Here is a 21,965-nt window from a genome sequence, read left to right as displayed (position 1 = left end):
GACTTGCTTATTGGTAAAGATCAAATACACTCAAGTCAGTGTTAATAAACTACTATGACAATTAATTTCCAAATAAATTTCCCTCTAAATGTCAACTTTGAAAAGCCATCTGAATCATAATGATGGTATATAAAAATAACTGCTATTGAAATAAGTAGCATTTATTTTCCCTTGATACTGCTAATCACTAAGGAAACCTGATATATGCTGATCTAAAAGTAACTGCATGAAAAAAAACTATCCTTCTTTAAGATTATCTAAAAATATGATTTCTTTTAGGTCCAGCAGCTAAACGAGGCATAAGCAATATTTCTTATTATTATTCCAGTCTTTGAAATTTCCTGGAGAAATCACTGGCATGTTATAGGAAGAACTAGTATCTCTTAGTTCTAATTTCCTTTTCATTTCTGTCCTTATCTGGAGCTGATATAAAGGCAAAAGGACAAGTTAACAGGGTAATAAAAAGATAATAGGAATAACAGAATAAACAGGCCTAATGTCTGACAAACCCTGTTGTAAGCTAGTTATCAAAGGCCTGAGAACTTTAATATTCCATTATACTTAGATTTAGATTTATGACAAACTTTCTCTAACATATTAAAAAAGACACTACATCATGAACTGAAGTTTAATTTCAATAAAACTATAAGCTTGAAACACTAATAAAATATCACAGAAATGTCCTACTTTTCTTTTTTTACCTGTTTTCCCGTTCATACATTTCCCTAGAGGCACTTCGGAGTTGATCGATTTCTTGATTAGTTTTCAATTTGATCTGTTCCAGTTCATCACGTAGTTTATTTTCATATTCTGTTTTATAACGGTCTCTGAAAGGAGTCAAAAGGAATATCCATTATTATTATTTTTTTTTTTGGTAAAAGAAATAGGTCTTTGCCCTTCATATCAGATTTTAATACCTTACATCAAATATGCTCTACATACACTGTTCCTTAAAAAAACAGTATTAGATATAAAGTTCTATAATTCCTAAAAATACTGTTTCAAAGTAGTTCCATCTAAGACTTCCTTTTAAACATATTGCCCCAAAAGCTTAATTACTATAAAAAAAGTTAGTTTATGTTGGATAATTATTCATCTTCAAAAATATTTTACTAATAGTTTTTAATGCATATGGCCAAAGACTTTTAAACCAATGCATTGTGGAATGCACTTCATTTAGAAATAATAATCTGATGTGGTGCATATTAGGGGACAATCTTAAAAAAAAAAAAAGACCCTCGTGGACTCTTGACAAAAACTTTCCTTCTAAGCACAACAACCTCAGCCACTGTGATCTCTTAGCAAAGTCACAAAGCATTACATAGGGTATTAGCAGAAGCACAAACTGATGAAAAATACCACAAGCTGAGAAAAATGTTACGAATATATGAAGTCTTAAAGGATAAAATTTAAAATTTTAGTTTTTGAAATGCTCACAAAAATGCTGAGAAAATAAATACCTTCTGAAGAGATATATATGAGGCATATAAACATATGGTGTCTCAGATGGTAAAGAATCTGTCTGCAATGCAGGAGTCCTCGGTTCTATCTCTGGGTCAGGAAGATCCCCTGGAGTAGGAAACGGCAACCTACTCCTGGATTCTTGCTGGGAAATCCCATGGACAGAGGAGCCTGGCAGTCTATAGTCCATGGGGCTACAAAGAGTTGGACATGACTGAGCAACTAACACTAAATATATAAAAGTATACAAATACTTTCTTAAAACACTTAAACAGAGATCTTAGTCATTGGGAGCTAAAAAGATTATATCATAAAAAAAAATTAATAAAAACAGTAACAGTGTATATATCCCTACCTAAAAGAAACAGGCTTTTGGAAAAAAACAAAATGTCTTAAGAAAAAAATCAGTTAGAATATGAGTATCTTGTGGAGAAACAAAAACAATTATCTTAACATTATCCTATAAACCTTACCAATAAATCACTATTTGTCCCCAAAGCCAGAGTTCCCTAAAGAAGATGGTTTGGTTTATATCTATTTATATGGAAAATAACGTAAATCTTGCCTGGATGTTACGTATTTCTCATACATCTCTTCTCTAGCCTTTTTGGTTTCTTCAAGTTGAGCTTGAAGTCTTTCAAGACGATCCTCTTCGTGGGCACAGCGAACACTAAGCTCCATGTTTTGGCGGTTGAGATATTCTTTATCCTTTTGCAGCAAAGTAACAGTCTGCTGCAAGGTGGCTACCTATACACAGGCAGAGACAGAGTGTCCAGAGCAATGTCATCTTACTTTTCAAGGTTTACTGAATGAGTTCTTTCATTTGTGCTTGTGCTCAACACATAAAGAGGCTAATTCTTACCATGAAATTTTCCATCCAAACACAGCTACTAAAAAGTCCCTTCTTTCCAGCAACTACATCAAAAAAGAAACAATTTCCCTCTCACAATTCTTGCCCTGGGCTATGTCCACAATCACTGTACAATAAAAAACCAGTGACTTGGGACTTCCCTGGTGGTCCAGTGGTTAAAGGATCCACCCTGCAAGGCAGGGATGCAGGGTCAGGGAACTAAGACTCCACATGTGACGGAACCAAGATCCCGCATGACCATGACACAATACAGATCCCGCGTGCTTCAGTGAAGACTCAGTGCAGCCAAATAAATAAATATTAAAAAAAACAAACAGTGACTCTATAAGCTTACCTCTTTTGATAATTCACTTCTTTCTTTAGCTTGAGTTATGTGAGAGGCTTCAAGTATTTCATATTTTCTCCTTAAGTCAGTTGCTTCCTGTTCAAGTGCATCTCGCTCACTATAAAATTCAAATACACTTGTTTTTAGTAAACTAGAACTCAAGTACATATGTAAATTTTACACCTCTTTTTATAACAAGCATTTAAAAAGGGTTGATTATATTTCAGGAAACTGAACAGAGATCCTTCAGTGTCATTCTGTGAACAATAAAGTATCTGCTTTTCAAATTTAGGAGACTCTCTGAGATCTTGCTCAGATAAATATAAATCTATTATCTGTAAAAAATAAATATGTAAGCTACACTGACAAAAGTAAACAATAAAACTTTTAAAGGTATACTCTGGTGTCTTTTCACTAATCATCTTCAATCTAATCTGGAAGTCAAAACTTTTAAAGAATTTAAACATGGCTCTAGGCTTTCAGTTGTTAGGCTCAAAAGCCCTTCACTCATTACTCAGATTGTGTTGCTGATACACAGGCAGGCATTCTTGTGACTGCTTCATTCACAAATTGTTCATGATTACCCAGAGATTCTAATTTCCATTCTCAGAGGAGCTCCTTCCCCAACACAGCAAAACTAAGAATTGGACCAAACCTACAAACAGGTATCTTAAAAAATGAGCACAGAAACAGATTGACTATTTCTAAATTTGTCTTCTATAGTCAGAATCAGTTCCTTTGCCCTTTATTTCAGCTACTCTCCTGGTGTTTCCATGAGAGAGCTATTAAAAATTGTTTTTCTTTTCATTAGATTTTCAATAACTCATTTAGAAAGATGACTTCTAAGATTTTTTCTGCTTAACAAAATAGTGTATTTATACTTGAGCAAAGCACAAGTTAAAAAGTAAAAATCACCCATAAACCCACTAACTAAAGATGACTATCAGTATTAACACTCTGGTTCATGTTAAGTGTTTTATGTCTTTACATACAAATGTTTTTATTCTCACAAGGTAATGACTTTTGCTATGATTTTTTAGTGTAAAAAAGAAAGATGGGCATATGCATTTTGCTTCTTAAAATTAAATGTGTTTGACTTATCCATGTATACATTAGGGGCTTCCCAGGTGGCACTAGTGGTAAAGAACCCACCTGCCAGTGCAAGAGATATAAAGAGATGTGGGTTTGATCCCTGGGTAGGGAAGATCTCCTGGAGAATGAAATGGCAACCCACTCCACTCCAGTATTCTTGCCTGGAGAATCCCATGGACAGAGGAGCCTGGTGGGCCACAGTTCATGAGGTAGCAAAGAGTTGGACATGACTGAAGCAATTGAGCGAGCAAATATATACATTCAGATCTAATTTAATTATTACACAGAATTACATTATAGACATAAATTATAATCTATTTTCTTTTTTTTTATAATCTGTTTTCCATGCTACTGTCAAAGAGACACTGATGTATAGATCAGTCTTATGGACTCTGTGGGAGAGGGAGAAGGTGGGGAGATTTGGGAGAATGGCATTGAAACATGTATAATATCATGTATGAAACAAGTCACCAGTCCAGGTTCAATGCACGATACTGGATGCTTGGGGCTGGTGCACTGGGACGACCCAGAGGGAGGGTATGGGGAGGGAGGAGGGAGGAGGGTTCAGGATGGGGAACACAGGTATACCTGTGGCGGATTCATTTCGATATTTGGCAAAACTAATACAATACTGTAAAGTTTTAAAATAAAATAAAATTTAAAAAATAATAAAAATAAAATAAAAAAAAAATTACACTAAAAAAAAAAAAAGCATTTGAATTCTTTCTAATAATGATGCAGCTAATCTCAATATACCTGTTCTCTTTTGTACATTTGTGAGAATTTATCAAGGACATTAAAGTGATTTTTCCTCCCAGTTTATATTTTTGTGATCAGACCAATTTTTAAAAATCCATTCTTTCTACTGAGTGAACCAAAGGATTCTCAGCTTGAGCCACCCTTGCCTGGTTGTTTTCCTGTTTCATTTCCAGCACATGATGATGTTTATTATAGTTTTATTTCTTAGATTCTCATTATAGAAAACATACATATATATATAAAGATGATAAAATGAGACGCCTCCCCACCCTACTCCCTGCTTTCATCACTCACCGCAAAGAATTATCAAGTCATGGCTCATCTTGGTTCATTTACCCATCCTTTCATGGCCACTCTGGATTATTTTGATGACTATGCCTTTTAGTTTTCTCCTTTCATATTTTACCTATTGTTGCTATAGATTTATAGTGGCAGGAAGTGAAAGTTGCTCAGTCTTGTCTGACTCTTTGTGGCCCCACATACAGTACAGTCCATGGAATTCTCCAGGCCTGAATACCAGAGTGGGTAGCCTTTCCCTTCTCCAGGAGATCTTCCCAACCCACGGATCGAACCCAGGTCTCCCACATTGCAGATGGATTCTTCACATCTGAGCTACAATGGAAGCCCTGAGAGATCATCAAAACACCAACTCAAAGTACCATCTTATCATCACAATCTACTTCTTTTTGAAATGATTCTTTTGAAATCTAGCTCTATTTGAGAACCCAATCGTATATCTGTCATGGATTTCAAACTCTAATAATCACTACATTTTGATACAACAATACATACACAGTAACACACACTGCATGTCAGTCATGCCGGGAGTAGGAGTATCACTGTTATATTCCCAAATCCTTGCAAATTTACTTACGGTGTTTTACAGTTTATAAAGCATTCATTCATTTAACAAACACTCACTGAGTGACTACAATGGTTTAAGAATTATTTTAGGTACAAGTAGACACAGCAGTGAACAGTTTAATAATCTCTTTATATATATGTGTATATATGCACACATATATGCTGTCATAAAAATTATTCAATCTTCTAAATTTATACAGTGTAGTTATTGTATTAGCACCACCTCACAAATGACAAAACTTCAGCTTAGAATAATTAGAGATTTCCTAAGGGCATATAGCTAAGTAGTGGTTCATTAATCTATTCCAGCAAAAGGAAAATTATATGCTATAGCTATTTAGCAGCAACACAATGGGAAACATATCCTCAGAAAGTATCATTTTTTTGAAAGTGTATGTGCCTTTTGTTGAAAAGAAATAGCTGAAAAAACTTTAGATAAAACTGCAAAGTACTTAAATTCACTCCATAAAATAAAAAGTCAAGTAAGAGTTCAAAAATATTTATACACATAGGATTTCCCTGAGTTCATATCACATTTAAAAAGGCAAAAGCAACTTCTAAATAAAATAAAAATAACTGATATAGAAATACAATCTAAACTCACCAAGCTGCCAAAACTACACTTTTATACAACAAAGAATAAGGTATATGTCAAGAGAATAAGAAGACATGGCAAGACTGGGAGAAAATATTTGCCAAAGATGTATCTGATAAAGGACTATTATCCAAAATATACAAAGAACTCTTAAAACTCACAGTAAGAAAACAAACATCCCAATTAAAATATAAGCCAAAGACTTTAACAGACACCTCACCAAAGTAGATATACAGATGGTGACTAAGTACATGAAAAGATGTTCCATATCACCTGTCATCAGAGAAATGCAAATTAAAGCAATGAGATATGACCACACACCTATTAGAATGTAAAATTCAGAACACTGATAACGAATACTGGCAAGGGTGTGGAGCAACAGGAACTCATTCATTGCTGGTGAAAATGCAAAATGGTACAGAGACTTTGGGACAGACACTTGGCTGGTCTCTTACAAAATTAAACATACTCTTACCATACGAGTATGTTCACACTCTTTGGTATTTACCCAGAGGAGTTGAAAATGTATGTCCATATAAAAATTGGCACATGAATTTTTATAGCAGACTTATTCCTAACTGCCAAAACTTGGAAGCAACTAAGATGTCCTTCAGCCGGTGAATGGATAAGTAAACTGTGGTACATCTTGATAGTGGGATATTATTCATCATTCAATGGAATATTATTATTCAATGAGTACTATTCAATAGAATATTATTCATTATTCAAATGATCTATCAAGCCATGAAGAGATATGGAGGAAACTTAGATGTATATAACTAAGTCAAAGAAGCCAATCTGAAAAGGTTCCGTATGGTATGGTTCCAACTATATGACATTTTAGAAAAGAAAAAACTATGGAAACAGAAAAAAAAAAAGAGATATAAAGTAGCATTAATGATGTTGACGGTAAGAATTCAAGTGCCTCTGATGCATGCTAAAAAAGAGAACAAGTAACGTGGACATCTTAACTACTTACCTCTTAACTTTATCATAGTTCTCTTGACGGTAGTCACCTTGCTGAATTAACTGTTTTGTGTCTGCTAATTCTAAGGCCAAACGTTGACATCTAATCTGAAGCTCAGAGTAGTTCCTGCGATCTTCCTCATAAGTCTATAGATCAAAAACAGTAACAAACCATTCAAACTAAACATACTTGACCAAATTCTGTATTGAATGCTTTCGTTGAACTGTGAGTATCTTTGTAATTTTAAAAAATCCTCAATGTTTCTATTTAGTAATTTTTCCTTACTCAAAGACAGGTAATCTTAAACTCACTGAGTAGTCTATAAGTTCATTTGTTTAAAACTTGAACTCTGTTTTTCATAGAAAATAGGACAACTATGCTTTGGTGAATAGTTCAGTTCAGTTCAGTTCAGTCGCTCAGTCGTGTCTGACTCTATGTGACCCCATGAATCGCAGCACGCCAGGCTCCCTGTCCATCACCAACTCCCGGAGTTCACTCAGACTCACGTCCATCGAGTCAGTGATGCCATCCAGCCATCTCATCCTCTGTCGTCCCCTTCTCCTCCTGCCCCTAAGCCCTCCCAGCATCAGAGTCTTTTCCAATGAGTCAACTCTTCGCATGAGGTGGCCAAAGTACTGGAGTTTCAGCTTTAGCATCATTCCTTCCAAACACAGAAAATGACTACGAATGCTAATGATATTTTCAACATTTATTGGGTACTATTAGATGCTAAAGACATAGAAATGAATGAAACACTGCCCCTGTTCTTGAAGAGTTCACAATGACAGGCAAAGAACCACATGAATATCAAACATTCACAATGAAAAACAGTTACTGAAAAGATTAACCGTGCAGTTTCAGTTGTGGTATTCAGCAAAAAAGGAGTTTTGTGGCGCCTGGAACACATTTCTACATTGAGCTTCCTCGTACTCATTAAACTAGTAGAAAGAGATTGCAGAGATGTGGAAGAGGAGCAGAAGTACAAGCCTTAAATGCACACTTGGCCCTGCTTCCTACGAGCCTTGTTTCTCACCATTTCTCACATTCACACTTCACCTCCAACCCTAATAAAGATCTGAGGTTCTCTGGAACACACTGCTTCCTCTAACCTGTTCTCACTGCCTGAAGAGCTGAATACTATCAATACTCCCTTCAGAGTACTGATCTTAGTGTATTATCAAATTAGTTTTTTCACACCAGAGTGTAAACATCTTAAGGGCAGGGACTTTATCTTGTTCGCCACTGGATCTCCATTACTTTATACAGGACTTGGTATACAGTAAGAATGAAATAAATACAATAAATTAATGAAGAAAAACATGAATACGGAATTGGGGAGGAGAAGCAGGACACAGGGATGGAGTTCCTACTTCTTCTGATCCTTTGAACTCAGCAGATCTTGCAAGCGATCATCAGCTCTACCCCCAGAACCTGTCACGTGAAATACATCCTGTCCCAAGTCATTCTTTTTTAAGGAGCTGACGAGCTCAGTGTGGTCACATGCAGGTCACAGACTGACTCAACTATTTCTAAGTGACTGGTCTTGGGCTAGATACTGTAGATACAAAGATGACTAAGACAGTGTTTATGTCCCTTTTAAACTATTAGGCCTGACTGTGAAATGTTAGCTCCAAATTTCTATCAGATGGCTATATGAAAAATGTAATCATGGAAAACGATACTGGGTGTGCTCTGTGTTGGTCATACTATTCTGCACTGACATTGTCCATGAGAATAAAATGTTACTAAGAGGTATTTATTAGCAGATCATAGCTGAGGAGACTCTCTCATCTCCCCCAAAGAATCACCAACATACCATTTCAGATCTTCGTCCCAGAAAATGCTGTAGTTTCCTGTTTTTACCTTTCTAAACATTACTAATCATCTGTTTGGGGGAGAATGTACAGTGTTATGGTTAGGACAGAGATCTCCAGAATTCACCTGCCTAGAACTGAATTACCTGCAGCAGCACTTGGAGCAGGTTTACCTCTCGGTACTTCATTGCTCTTATCTACCTCATTGACCCATGGAGCTGCTGTGCAGATTATATCAAGTGACACATGTAAAGCGCTTATAAAAATGCCTAACACATAGTAAATGATCATGAACTATACATTAATATCATCACAATGCTCTTTCTTTGCTTTGGCTACCAGAGAGATTCTAGCCAAACTGATCACTCAACGGCACAAAGACCGAGACAGAATGCTGAGGAAGATAAACATTTAAAGAGTGAGGAAAGGGCAGAGTCGGAGGAACCCGAGGGAGTATTCACAGAAGCAGAGTGTGAGCCTGGGGTGTGTGGCAGGGACAACCAAAGAACTGCTTTGAGGAGGCAAGGCTGTCAGGGGTACCAGTGACTACTGGGGACAAAATCCACAAACAACACATCAGGGCTTCAGGGATGGGAACAGAAGACAGACTGCCAGGGGCTGAAGCAAATGTATGTAAGCAAAGGACTCACTATGACCTTTTTGGTACTATTAATAGTATACCTACATTCTTTCATTTAATACTTAACTCTATGACTGGGCATATTATTAATATTATCCTCATCTCATTTTTATGGTTGAAGAAAGTAGACTTGGAGAGGATAAGAACCTCAGAGCTCACGAACAGTATGGTAAAATCTGTCAAACACCAGAGCAGTAGGCAATTCTCTCTTCAGTTTAAAAGTAGAGAAATTATAGTAGTTAGACAAGAAAATAGGCATAAATGAAAGGTTCCAAAAATGGGATAAGCTTGAGAATGTCTAAATATGGATACAAAAGAATAGAAAAAGAGGTACTGATACTGGAGAAAAGAGGCATGGTGAGGGTTGGGGGTAAAGCCCCTGAGAAGGCTCCATTTTCTCTGTGAAGACTAGTCTTTAGTCCAGCAGGCATGCTCATCAAGGCAGGCTTTGCTCCAGCTGACAAGAGTATTAAAAACTTGAGTTTGGATGTCTTCAGGTAGCTCCTATCAATTCCCAGCAAGCCACAGAACCACTTCTTACCCTACTGCTTCACAGATTTTATATTATCTCTTGGTTTCTGGAGGCATATGATTTTCTACTCTTTGAAAGCAAGCCTCTTGCCACCACAAACAGTAGGAACAAAACAGAAACAGTACAGATGTAAATAGGTTTGTGGCAACAAACTGTGGCAATTTTCATCTGAAGATTTCCATTTTCTGTGGAATGAAACACCAACTCATTTACTGAGAAAGAGAGAGAAGGAAAGCTGAGAGCTAGAGATAGGAAGTGCTGAATGCCTAAAATAACTGCTGTGAGAAAGGAGAAAACTAGAAAAAAAATTGAATTACAGCAGTTGTGTGGGCCCATTCGAAGTCGGTAACAATAAACTTATAGCTGTGTTACTGCCTCTGTGCTTTTCTTCAGTAGCGCTCAGGTAGAAAAATCAGGAGTTGAGATTCTGTCAGGCAGTTTCAATAAAAAGGGAGGAAGCAGAGAACACAGACAAGAGAAAGAACACCAACAAGAGAAAGAACATTGACAAGAGAAAGAAAACTTTAAGGCTAAGGCTAAAGATAGTCAAAGCTATGATTTTTCCAGTAGTCACGTGCAGATGTGAGAGCTGGACCATAAAGAAGGCTGAGCACAGAAGAATTGATGCTTTTGAATTGCGGTGTTGGAGAAGACTTTTGAGAGTCCCTCTGAGAGTCCCTTGGACTGCAAGGAGATTAAATCAGTCAATCCTAAAGGAAATCTGTCCTGAATATTCATTGGAAGACCCAATGCTGAAGCTTCAATGCTTTGGCCACCTGATGCGAAGAGCTGACTCACTGGAAAAGACCCTAATGCTGGGAAAGCTAGAAGGCAGGAAGAGAAGGGGATGACAGAGGACAAGATGGTTGGATGGCATCACCAACACAATGGACATGAGTTTAAGCAAGTTCCGGGAGATGGTGAAGGACAGGGAAGCCTGGTGTGCTGCAGGCCATGGGGTCGCAAAGAGTTGGACATGACTGAGCAACTCAACAACAACAACAATAACAACAAAAATTGGAAAAGAAGGAGCAAAACAGGATATTAAATTGACTGAATTCAAAGAAGTAAAAAACTTAATTTTTTCAAACGTAAAAAAGAAAACAAAATTTCCAATCACCAACTCTTTCTAACAGAAAATGTCTAAATAAAAAGCAAACAGGTTTGGTTAATAGCAAGTCTCAGTGTCCTCTTTCAATAAAGAAAAAAAAAAAAAAAACTACACAGGGATATCAAGGACAAACCAAGTCACTGAGAAGATTTCACTGTTTGCAGGTTTCCTCCATATCTAGAATGGAACTGATTTTGATTGCTGGGCTTAATGTCATTTTTACCATCTCCTAAATTATTCATAATAGGAAATAATACAAGGCTACCACTAGCCTGAAAAAAGTCAGTCTGTTATTGTAGCTGTGTGTTTCTTGTCTATAACCCTCGGTTTTCTACACACCCACTCTGAAGCTCCTTGAAGTCCTGTCGGATCTCTGGTTACACCCAGGAACCTCACATAGTAGTTACACTGGAAATGCTTGCAGAGTCAACTAACGTTGATATATAAAGGGACTAGGCAGCACTAGCTGGAGAAGGCAATGGCACCCCACTCCAGTACTCTTGCCTGGAAAATCCCACGGACGGAGGGGCCTGGTGGGCTGCAGGCCATGGGGTCGCTAAGAGTCGGACGCGACTGAGCGACCTCACTTTCACTTTTCACTTGCATGCATTGGAGAAGGAAATGGCAACCCACTCCAGTGTTCTTGCCTGGAGAATCCCAGGGCAGCCTGGTGGGCTGCCGTCTATGGGGTCGCACAGTCGGACACGACTGAGGCGACTTAGCAGCAGCAGCAGCAGCAGCATGCAGCACTAGCATTTAAGACAACAAGCTCAAAATGCAGAAAAAGTGACTTTAACAATTAAGGATTAATAAATGGGTTTTCCAACTGAAACAAAAGATTATTATCATCTGCAAAAAAAACCCAAAAACCTCAGTTGAAACAATGATAACAATGCAATGTATATGAACCCATATTTTCTCAAAGATTCTGAAAAAAGCTGCATGAAAGCAGTTTCCATTTCTTAGTCTTGATGGTGGTTAAATATGTATTATCTGTGTAAAAAGTTAGTCACAATTTCTTTATTAATTGCTTTGTTAAAGAAAAATTTTAAAAAGCTTTAAAAAAGTAAAGCAAGAGACTTCAACCAAGAAAACGTTAAATGGGGAGAAGTTCTGCAGGGATGCTGGTCTTAGGAAGGGAAAGGGAGACATGCATGTGATCGTCACAGCAGAAGAGAAGAGGGCAGAGCCGATGGAAGAAACATTGTTTTTCACTCTATGTGTTTCTCTGCTGTTCAATATAAAAACAAAAAAAAATTATGTTATACAGTGTTTTGGCAAAGTTATCAACTATTAAACCTTTTATATTTAAAATGAGGTCTCTCCTCCACCCAGACTCTTTATTTCCAAACAACAGCAGCGGAGCAGGACATAATTACAGAATTTCAGAGATGAAAGAAGCACGAGATAATCTGGTACTATCTTCTTATTTCCAAGATAAGAACACTAAGGCCTGGAGGGGTTAAGTGTTTTTGTCCTGGATTCCAGATTGAGCAGAGATAGGGCTAGAATTCAGGTTCTTGAATTCATAAATAGTTCATTCCTTTCTTAACTTCAAGTTCCTGATTTTTACAGATTCTATCCGTGGAACCTATAAAACCATTGACTGGAAGTTAATATTATCTACTGCCCAAATCCAGGCTGTTAAAAAAAAAACAACTTTAACTGCAAATTTTACAGGTTAAAATATGGCACATGCATAATTCATAGTTAATTTTAGACTCCCTTCCTTTAAAATAATTACTATAATTATTCCTTAAAACATATTATAAAAATCATGACAAGATAACATTGAATAAATGTTTTCCACAAAAATAAAAATGTATTCAAAGATTCAATTAAATAGGCATATTTTAAACAATTAGCAGCTGCATAAACCCAAAGGCAATTACTTTAGATACAATTTCTAAGCATCATTTAAATCTTTTGTCTCTCACACCACAGATACTGAGAAAAGAATGGTAACCTATAAGTCAAAATAAATCTTTAATAAATGAAGTGATCTCTTGCCTGGGGAGAGATAGAGCAGCCAAGAGAAGTAGAAATGAAATATAGCTATTCTGAGAACATGAGAATTCATTCCTCAGAACTCTTACAAGTTTCACATTGCCTATAACCTACTCCCAGCAAGTAAATATTGAAAAGAACAAGAAACCTAATTAATCTTTGACTGTTAAAACTGTTCCTTTAAGAAACAACCATCTGTTTGCTACCAGAGACTACTACTTGTTGTTAAGCTCCTCAAGAAATACAATCTTTTTCAAAAAAATTTAGACTTCTTCTTTAAAGTCTTAGGGAAAAAAAAAAGACAAAACTAAATATTACTGCTACTGCTAAATCGCTTCAGTCGTGTTCGACTCTGTGCAACCCCAGAGACGGCAGCCCACCAGGCTCCTCTGTCCCTGGGATTCTCCAGGCAAGAGTACTGGAGTGGGTTGCCATTTCCTTCTCCAATGCATGAAAGTGAAAACTCAAAGTGAAGTCGCTCAGTCGTGTCCGACTCTTAAGCAATCCCATGGACTACAGCCTACCAGGTCCGCCCATGGGATTTTCCAGGCAAGAGTACTGGAGTGGGGTGCCATTGTCTTCTCCATTAAAAGTAAGCTAAAAAGAACAGGAAAATTTCAATATATGACACGATAATTTTCAATATCTTTTTAATAAATATAAGCTCAAACAAAAGTTTAAGCTTTTCTAAAGGGAAAAATTTGGGCTTCCAAGGGGGTTCACTGGTAAAGAATCTGCCTGCCAATGCAGGAAACCCAAGATACCTGGGTCGGGAAGATACCCTGTAGTAGCAAATGGCAAACCACTCTAGTATTTTTACCTGGAAAATTCCATAAACAGAGGAGCCTGGCAGGCTACAGTCCATGGAGTCACTAAGAATTATTTATATAAATTTTGTGTGCACATTTAAACTGTGGAAGTATTTAAAATAATTATGACAATTTACTAGTAAAGCACAGGTGACTTTCTTTTGCCATTAATAATTAACCTGTTGTTGCATCATACATCCTTACTTGCTCAGACATGACTGAGCAACTGATATACATTGTGGAACTATCATACATACTAGTAAAGAGAAGGAAATTTCATATTTTTGATCTCTTTCTTCCCTCTCTTCTCTTTGACATACCATCTGCATCCTCAGGTGACTCACATTAAATAACACGCATCTTTCCCTCTTCTTCTCCATATTCATATACTCATGAAAACAACACAAATGGGAAGATAGGTACCTTGGGTAAATCCTAAAATAACTGAAATTCTCCAATTCTTTCTTGTCAATGACTGCAGAAAATTCCAGTGTACACTGTACATTGTTTATGTAGCCATTTTCTTGTTGCTTTATTGACTAGAATTTATTCCTGTCCCTCCTTTCCCCTTCCAGCACCTGCTGCAGGAAACCTCCCTGTGCACATAGTCTTACCTGTTAGTATTTTACTCCATGGGACAAGGTTCCAGCACCACTGGGATTGTTGTGCTGAAGAATGTTTCTTTTTCATTTTAACTGATGTTGCCAGATGTCTTTCCAAAGGACTACAGCAGTTCACTTTTCCACCCCCAATGTTTGTATCTTTTCTCTTATACCTGCATAGATATTAGACCTTTTCCATTTTTGCCAACCTGAGTTCTCATTGTTATTTTAATTGTATAATATTTCCCAAAACGCTAGTTAGTTTGAGCACCTGGGCATTTGGACCTGCACTTTTTGTGAAATGTCTATTTATAGTCTTTCTCCATGTTTCTATTGGGTTGTCTTTTTCATGTTAATCTCTAAGAGCTTTAAACAGTGCTGATACTAACTTTGGCTCATCTACATTGCAATTTTTGTACCAAATGTGTCCTTTAAATATTAAACTTTGCCTGTGGCTTCCTTTTTGCTTTTTTCTTTTAAGGCTTTTTGTTTCTCTGTCTTGGCTAAGACTACTCCAACCTCTAGAACATCACTGTCCAATAGAACTTTCTGCAATGATGACAATGTTCTACGTCTGTACCATTCAACAGGCTCGTCACTAACCACCTGTGGCTAGTAAAACTGAGAACATGAATTTTAATTAAATAGCCCCAAGTGGTCGTGACCATTATGTTGGACAACTCAGTCCAAAACTTAGCTACTCATAGTTCAGTCCATGAAGGGGCACAGGCTGGGAAGCATCCTCAGTGAAAAGTCTCAGGCCCCGACCCAGAACTACTCTGCCAGTTTTCATTTTAACAGGATCCCCAGGTGACTTGTCTTTACATTAGAGTTTGAGAAGTACTGCTAATAATCATATAAATTAGGAATTTTCAAGACTTTTCTGTGCCCTGGACCCCACTGGCAACCTGGTGAGACTTGTGAACCCCTTTGGAGACTAAAGTTTCTAAAATCAAAAATTAAAATAATGCAGAATTACAAAGGAAACAAATTCTAGCTGACCCTTGAATAACTAACAGGTTTGAACTGTGCAGGTCCACTTACACGACGATATTTTTCAATAATAAATACTACAGTATTACACAATCTGTGGTTGGTTGAATCCACAAACAAAGAATTGCTTAATTCTGTGTTAATTCTGTGTGCAAACACAGGGAGGGCTGACTAGAAGGTCTGTGCAGATTTTCAACTGTGTGGAAGGTCAGCACCCCATGTCATTCAAGTATTAATTGCATACTGCAGTAAAACTACTGAAATATTTTTTAAAGTTATACATGTTCTTTTAAAAAATTGAATCTTTTTATTGTCTTTTTTGAAAAAAAGATGTATTTTTTGGCCGTGCTGGGTCTTTGTTGCTGCACTTAGGCTTTCCCTAGTTGCAGTGAGCGGGAGGTAAGGTTCACTCTGGTGTATGGGCTTCTCTCGTTGCAGAGCATCAGGGCTTCAGTTGTTGCAGCTCACAACCTCTAGAGCGTGGGGTCAGGCGTTATACCTCCCAGGCTGTGGCACTTAGGATCTTAATCAAACCGGAGTCCCTTGTACTGCAAGGCAGATTCTTAACCACTGGATCACTGGGGAAGCCTGACATATGACCTTTTTTCATTGCTGCATTAAGATAAGATCTAGTGAGGAGTCTAACAACTACACTAGGTTTGGAATAGTGATGAGCCTAATCTCTAAAGATATTTGTGGTAACTACACCATGATAGGAAAATACCTGAATTCTAATGCTGACAGAGCTCTAGGCAGTGACAAACCTACTGTGGCATTTATAACTAAAGCTCTAAATTTCGGTGAGAAGTGAAAATAATGTTCTTTCCATTCCACCTAGAGGCACGTGGACCCTGAGCTAAGAATTGGCATGATTGTTGAAGTAATGGCCTAGGTTTCCTTCTAAAAATTTTAATCCAACTAGAATTAATACGTGTATATAGTATAAAACTTGACAATCAACATTTTTTTTAACAGATGAGTACCATCCACTTGTGCTAGGACCCTTATACTAAAAAAAACATTCTTTCTCAACTGAATTGAACTATGGCTATTGTGGTAAATCAGTTCAGTTCAGTCACTCAGTCGTGTCTGACTCTTTGCAACCCCATGGACTGCAGCACGCTAGGCTTCCCTGTCCATTACCAACTCCCAGAGCTTACTCAAACTCATGTTCATTGAGTCGGTGATGCCATCCAACCATCTTATCCTCTGTCGTCCCCTTTTCCTTCTGCCTTCAATCTTTACCAGCATCACGGTCTTTTCCAGTGAGTCAGTTCTTCGCATCAGGTGGCCAAAGTATTAGAGTTTCGGCTTCAGCATCAGTCCTTCCAATGAATAATCAGGACTGATCTCCTTTAGGATGGACTGGTTGGATATCCTTGCAGTCCAAGGGACTCTCAAGAGTCTTCTCCAACATCACAGTTCAAAAGCATCAATTCTTCGACACTCAGCTTTCTTTACAGTACAACTCTTACATCCATACATGACTATTGGAAAAACCATAGTTTTGACTAGACAGACATTTGTTGGCAAATGTTATAGTAAATAATTAGATGTATTTCTATATTTTGTTCTACTGATATCTGTTTCTATGTCAATATTACATTTAGTTTTGAAGTATAAAGTGGGATCTTGGTAGGAGCAGCATCTTAACGTCCCCTTCCTTTCACATTTTTTCCACCACATTTTTCTTGGCAATTCCAGAACACTTACTTTTTCATATAAGCTAAAATCATTTATCCAAGCCCAATCCTTGGACAGAATTATCTGTCTTCCACCAAAAAAATCAAATACAGAAAATCAGAAAATTCTTGGGATACAGAATAACTGAATTTAATTAATGTATTAATATGGGGGGAAAAAAAGCTACTTTTATAAGTTTTTCTCCTAAGACATGGTGCTTCCAGGTTCAACAATACAATTTAATAGTCCTCTTCATATAAGCCTACTATCTGCATCATGAGTTAATTATTTTCCCCCAAGTCCATATCTACCAGTTATTTCTCTAAATCTAAAGAAATGCTATTGATCACTTATACAATTCTGCATTAAACTTAGGTGGTATCTAATAGAAAAAAATTTTAATCTCCTTTCAAAAGTTAACATGAATAGTTTTTCCTTCTTAGTGCATCTGCCAGGGCCCTCCAAGACCATGTTAGATAATAATAAGCAACCCAAGTCTGTGTCTAGTTACTTATTTTTACAGAAAAAGTTCTATAGTTTTGCCATTTAGGATAAAGTATTTTGCTAACTTTTTTTAAAGTAAATACTTAGAGTCCTTATTAGGAATGTTCACTGAATTTTATCATCTTTTCTCATTTAATGATACAATTAAATGGTTATTCTTTTTTAACTTGCTGATGCAACAGTTTATCCTTTCTGTCCTAAAATATACTATATTAGACATAAAGCACTATTCTTTTGATAAAATGCTAGAATTCATTTTTGAACTTCATTTCATTTTGAAATTCATTTAGAATTTCTGCAACTTTAGTAGTAAGTGAAAATGCTGATGGATTTGTTTTGTACCATCTTTCTCAGAGCTTTCCATCTTTTTCAGTACTAGTTTGGTATAGTTTAATTACGGGCCTCCCGGCTGACAGAATGGTAAAGAATCCGTCTGCCAGTGCAGGAGATATGGGTTCGATCCCTGGGTAGGGAAGATCCCCTGGAGAAGGAAATGGCAACCCACTCCAGTACTCTTGCCTGGGAAATCCTATGGACAGAGGAACCTGGCAGGCTGTAGTCCATGGAGTTGCAAACAGTCAGACACAACTTAGCGACTAAATGGCAACTGTTTAATCAACTGGAATCAGCTATCCTTATAGAAATCAACTGAACCTATCAGGGCAATATATTTGTGAACCTGGAGTGCGCGCCCTAAGTCACTTCAGTCGTGTCCTTCTCTTCATGATCCTATAGGCTGTAGCCTGCCAGGCTTCTCTGTCCATAGGATTCTCAGGCAAGAATACTGGAGCAGGTTACCAAGCCTTTCTCCAGGGGTTCTTCCTGATCCAGGGATTGAACCTTCATCTTTTACATCTCCTGCACTGGCAGGCAGGTTCTTTACTGCCACCTGGGAAGTCTGGCGAATCTGGTAACTTCATCAATAATACACCTTTACTTACTGTTTCCCTTGGACTGCAAGGAGATCAAACCAGTTAATCCTAAAGGAAATCAACCCTGAATATTCACTGGAAGGACAGATGCTGAAGCTGAAGCTCCAACTCTGGCCACCTGATGCAAAGAGCCGACTCATTGGAAAAGTCCCTGATGCTGGGAAAGACTGAGGGCAGGAGGAAAAGTGGGCAACAGAGGATGAGATGGTTGGATGGCATCAGTGACTCAATGGACATGAGTTTGACCAAACTCAGGGAGATGGTGAAGGAAGGGGAAGCCTGGCATGCTGCAATCCATGGGGTCACAAAGCATCAGACACGACTGGTGATTGAAGAATTCAGTGTGTAATACCTCTGTGGTAATTCTTCTCTTCAAGTTCTCCACTTCTACTTATTGTGGTAATCTATATTTTGTTGGGACATTTCTTTCAGTTTTTAAGACTGTCACCACAGAGCTACAGGCAATATTAATTAATGTCCAATAATTCCAAACTCCTTATTTTTACTGTTCTTTTTTCTTTCTAAAATTGACTACTATATGCTTTTATTTTTCATCCTTCTCATTAATTATAAAAGTAATTTAAGGCTACAGATTTTCCTCTGGCACAGCTTTAAATAAGTCTAAAAGATTTTGATGTAAAATGTTCTTGTTTTCATATTTTTACTTATTCTATGATCTAAAAAGTGTTTTTCTTGTTTATTACTTTTAACCTAAAAAAAATGTTTAATTTCCAAATTTATTGCCAGTCCCCTATAAATGACCACTACTAAATTAAAATAAAAATAGGAACTATTAAATCTGTCCCTAACATTTAACTCTTTCACTATGTGGCCAAGTATATACATGATCGTTTTGCAAACTTTTCATTGAATTTAATTAATTAATTAATTTACTGGCCACCCTATGTAGCTTATGGGATCTTAGATCCCCTCAGATCAGATCAGATCAGTTGCTCAGTCACATCCGACTCTTTGCGACCCCATGAATCGCAGCATGCCAGGCCTCCCTGTCCATCACCAACTCCCGGAGTTCACTCAGACTCATGTCCATCGAGTCAGTGATGCCATTCAGCCATCTCATCCTCTGTTGTCCCGTTCTCCTCCTGCCCCCAATCCCTCCCAGCATCAGAGTCTTTCCTAATGAGTCAACTCTTCGCATGAGGTGGCCAAAGTACTGGCCAAAGGTGGCCAAAGTTTCAGCTTTAGCATCATTCCTTCCAAAGAAATCCCAGGGCTGATCTCCTTCAGAATGGCCTGGTTGGATCTCCTTGCAGTCCAAGGGACTCTCAAGAGTCTTCTCCAACACCACAGTTCAAAAGCATCAATTCTTCGGCGCTCAGCTTTCTTCACAACCCAACTCTCACATCCATACATGACCACAGGAAAAACCATAGCCTTGACTAGACAAACCTTTGTTGGCAAAGTACTAGGAGGAATTAAACCCTAAGCACTGGACAGCCAGGGAATTCCCTTTATTGACATTAAAAAAAAAATTATCCCTTGGCCAAGGAATTTTAAACTCTATTATAACAACTAAATCAAAATTATTGATTGGCTCATTTCTTCTAGCCCTGACTCATTTTTATGTCTATAAGATATATTCAATTCAGAAGGAAGTATATTATAAACTTTCCTATCATTACTATACTTTTATTAATTTCTCCTTGTTTTTCTAAAACCCTTTTCTTTATGTTTCTTGATTATTGTTGTTGTTTAGTCTCTAAGTCTGTCTGACTCTTTACAATCCCATGAACTGCAGTATGCCAGGCTTTCCTGTCCTTCACTATCCCACAGGACTTGCTCAAACTCATGTCCACTGAGTCAATGATGCCATCCAACCATCTCATCCTCTGATACGTAGAAGTCTATAGCCAAAGTATTGGATCTTTAGCATCAACATTAGTCCTTCCAATGAATATTCAGGGCTGATTTCCTTCAGGATTGACTGGTTTGATCTGCTTGCAGTCCAAGGGACTCTCAAGAGTCTTCTCCAGCAACACAGTTCAAAAGCATCAATTATTTGGTGCTAACCTTCTTTATGGTCCAGCTCTCATATCCATACATGACTATTGGAAAAACTATAGCTTTGACTACACAGACCTCTGTCGGCAAACAGATGTCTCTGCTCTTTAATATCTTGTATAGGTTTGCTGTAGCTTTCCTTCCAAGGAGCAAGCATCTTTTAATTTCATGGCTGCAGTCACTGTCCACAGTGATTTTGGAGCCCAAGAAAATAAAATCTGTCACTGCTTCCATTTTTTTCCCTTCTATTTGCCATGAAATGAGGGGACTGGATGCCATGATCTTAGTTTTTTAAATGCTGAGTTTTAAGCCAGCTTTTTCACTCTCCTCTTTCAACCCTCATCAAGAGGCTATTTAGGTTCTCTTTACTTTCTTCCATTAAGTGGTATTATCTGCATATTTGAAGTTGTTGCTATTTCTCCCAGCAATCTTGATTCCAGTTAGTGAGTCATCCAGCCTGGCATTTCTCATGACATATCCTGTACATAAGTTAAACAAGCAGAATGACAATAGTCAGGCTTATCGTGCGCCTTTCCCAATTTTGAACCAGTCCATTTTTCCATATTCTGTTCTAACTGCTGCTTCTTGACCTACATACAGGTTTCTTAGAAGACAGTTAAGGTGGTTTGGTATTCCCATCTCTTTAAGAATTTTCCACAATTTGTTATGATCTACACAGTTAAACAGTGGAAACAGTGGCTGACTTTATTTTGGGGGCTCCAAAATCACTGCAGATGGTGACTGCAGCCATGAAATTAAAAGATGCTTACTCCTTGGAAGGAAAGTTATGACCAATCTAGATAGTCTATTAAAAAGCAGAAACATTACTTTGCCAACAAAGGTTCATCTAGTCAAGGCTATGGTTTTTCCAGTAGTCATATATGGATGTGAGAGTTGGAATGTGAAGAAAGCTGAGCACCGAAGAATTGATGCTTTTGAACTGTGATGTTGGAGAAGACTCTTGAGAGTCCCTTGGACTGCAAGGAGATCCAACCAGTCCACCCTAAAGGAGATCAGTCCTGGGTGTTCTTTGGAAGGAATGATGCTAAAGCTGAAACTGCAGTACTTTGGCCACCTCATGCGAAGAGTTGACTCATTGGAAAAGACTCTGATGCTGGGAGGGATTGGGGGCAGGAGGAGAAGGGGATGACAGAGGATGAGATGGCTGGATGGTATCACTGACTCGATGGACGTGAGTCTGAGTGAACTCCGGGAGTTGGTGATGGACAGGGAGGCCTGGCGTGCTGCGATTCATGCGGTCGCAAAGAGTCAGACACGACTGAGAAACTGAACTGAACTGAACTGAAGTAAACAACAACAACAAAAGAGACTTGTGTGCACAGTCCATGAACCTGCCACAATAAAATCCTAGGCTGTTGATT

At 37.8% G+C, this 21,965-nt stretch overlaps 1 protein-coding gene across 3 annotated transcripts in view; it reads right to left on the bottom strand.

Annotated features, from left to right (window-relative positions):
- The window catches only part of PIBF1 (progesterone immunomodulatory binding factor 1), a 233,690-nt gene that overhangs the window by 176,092 nt on the left and 35,633 nt on the right, over positions 1–21,965 (bottom strand). For all 3 annotated transcript variants that reach the window (XM_002691887.6, XM_059892258.1, XM_059892259.1), the window contains exons 6-9: positions 6,947–7,080; positions 2,667–2,775; positions 2,027–2,208; positions 702–827 (exon numbers count right to left, since the gene is read on the bottom strand). In XM_002691887.6, coding sequence (XP_002691933.2) covers positions 702–827; positions 2,027–2,208; positions 2,667–2,775; positions 6,947–7,080 — 551 coding nt within the window. The remainder of the gene's footprint in view (positions 1–701; positions 828–2,026; positions 2,209–2,666; positions 2,776–6,946; positions 7,081–21,965) is intronic.

The sequence above is a fragment of the Bos taurus genome, chromosome 12 (assembly GCF_002263795.3).
Source record: "Bos taurus isolate L1 Dominette 01449 registration number 42190680 breed Hereford chromosome 12, ARS-UCD2.0, whole genome shotgun sequence".
NCBI lineage: Eukaryota > Metazoa > Chordata > Mammalia > Artiodactyla > Bovidae > Bos > Bos taurus.
Note: the sequence above shows the minus strand (reverse complement) of the source record. Positions and strands in the feature narration are given on the sequence as shown.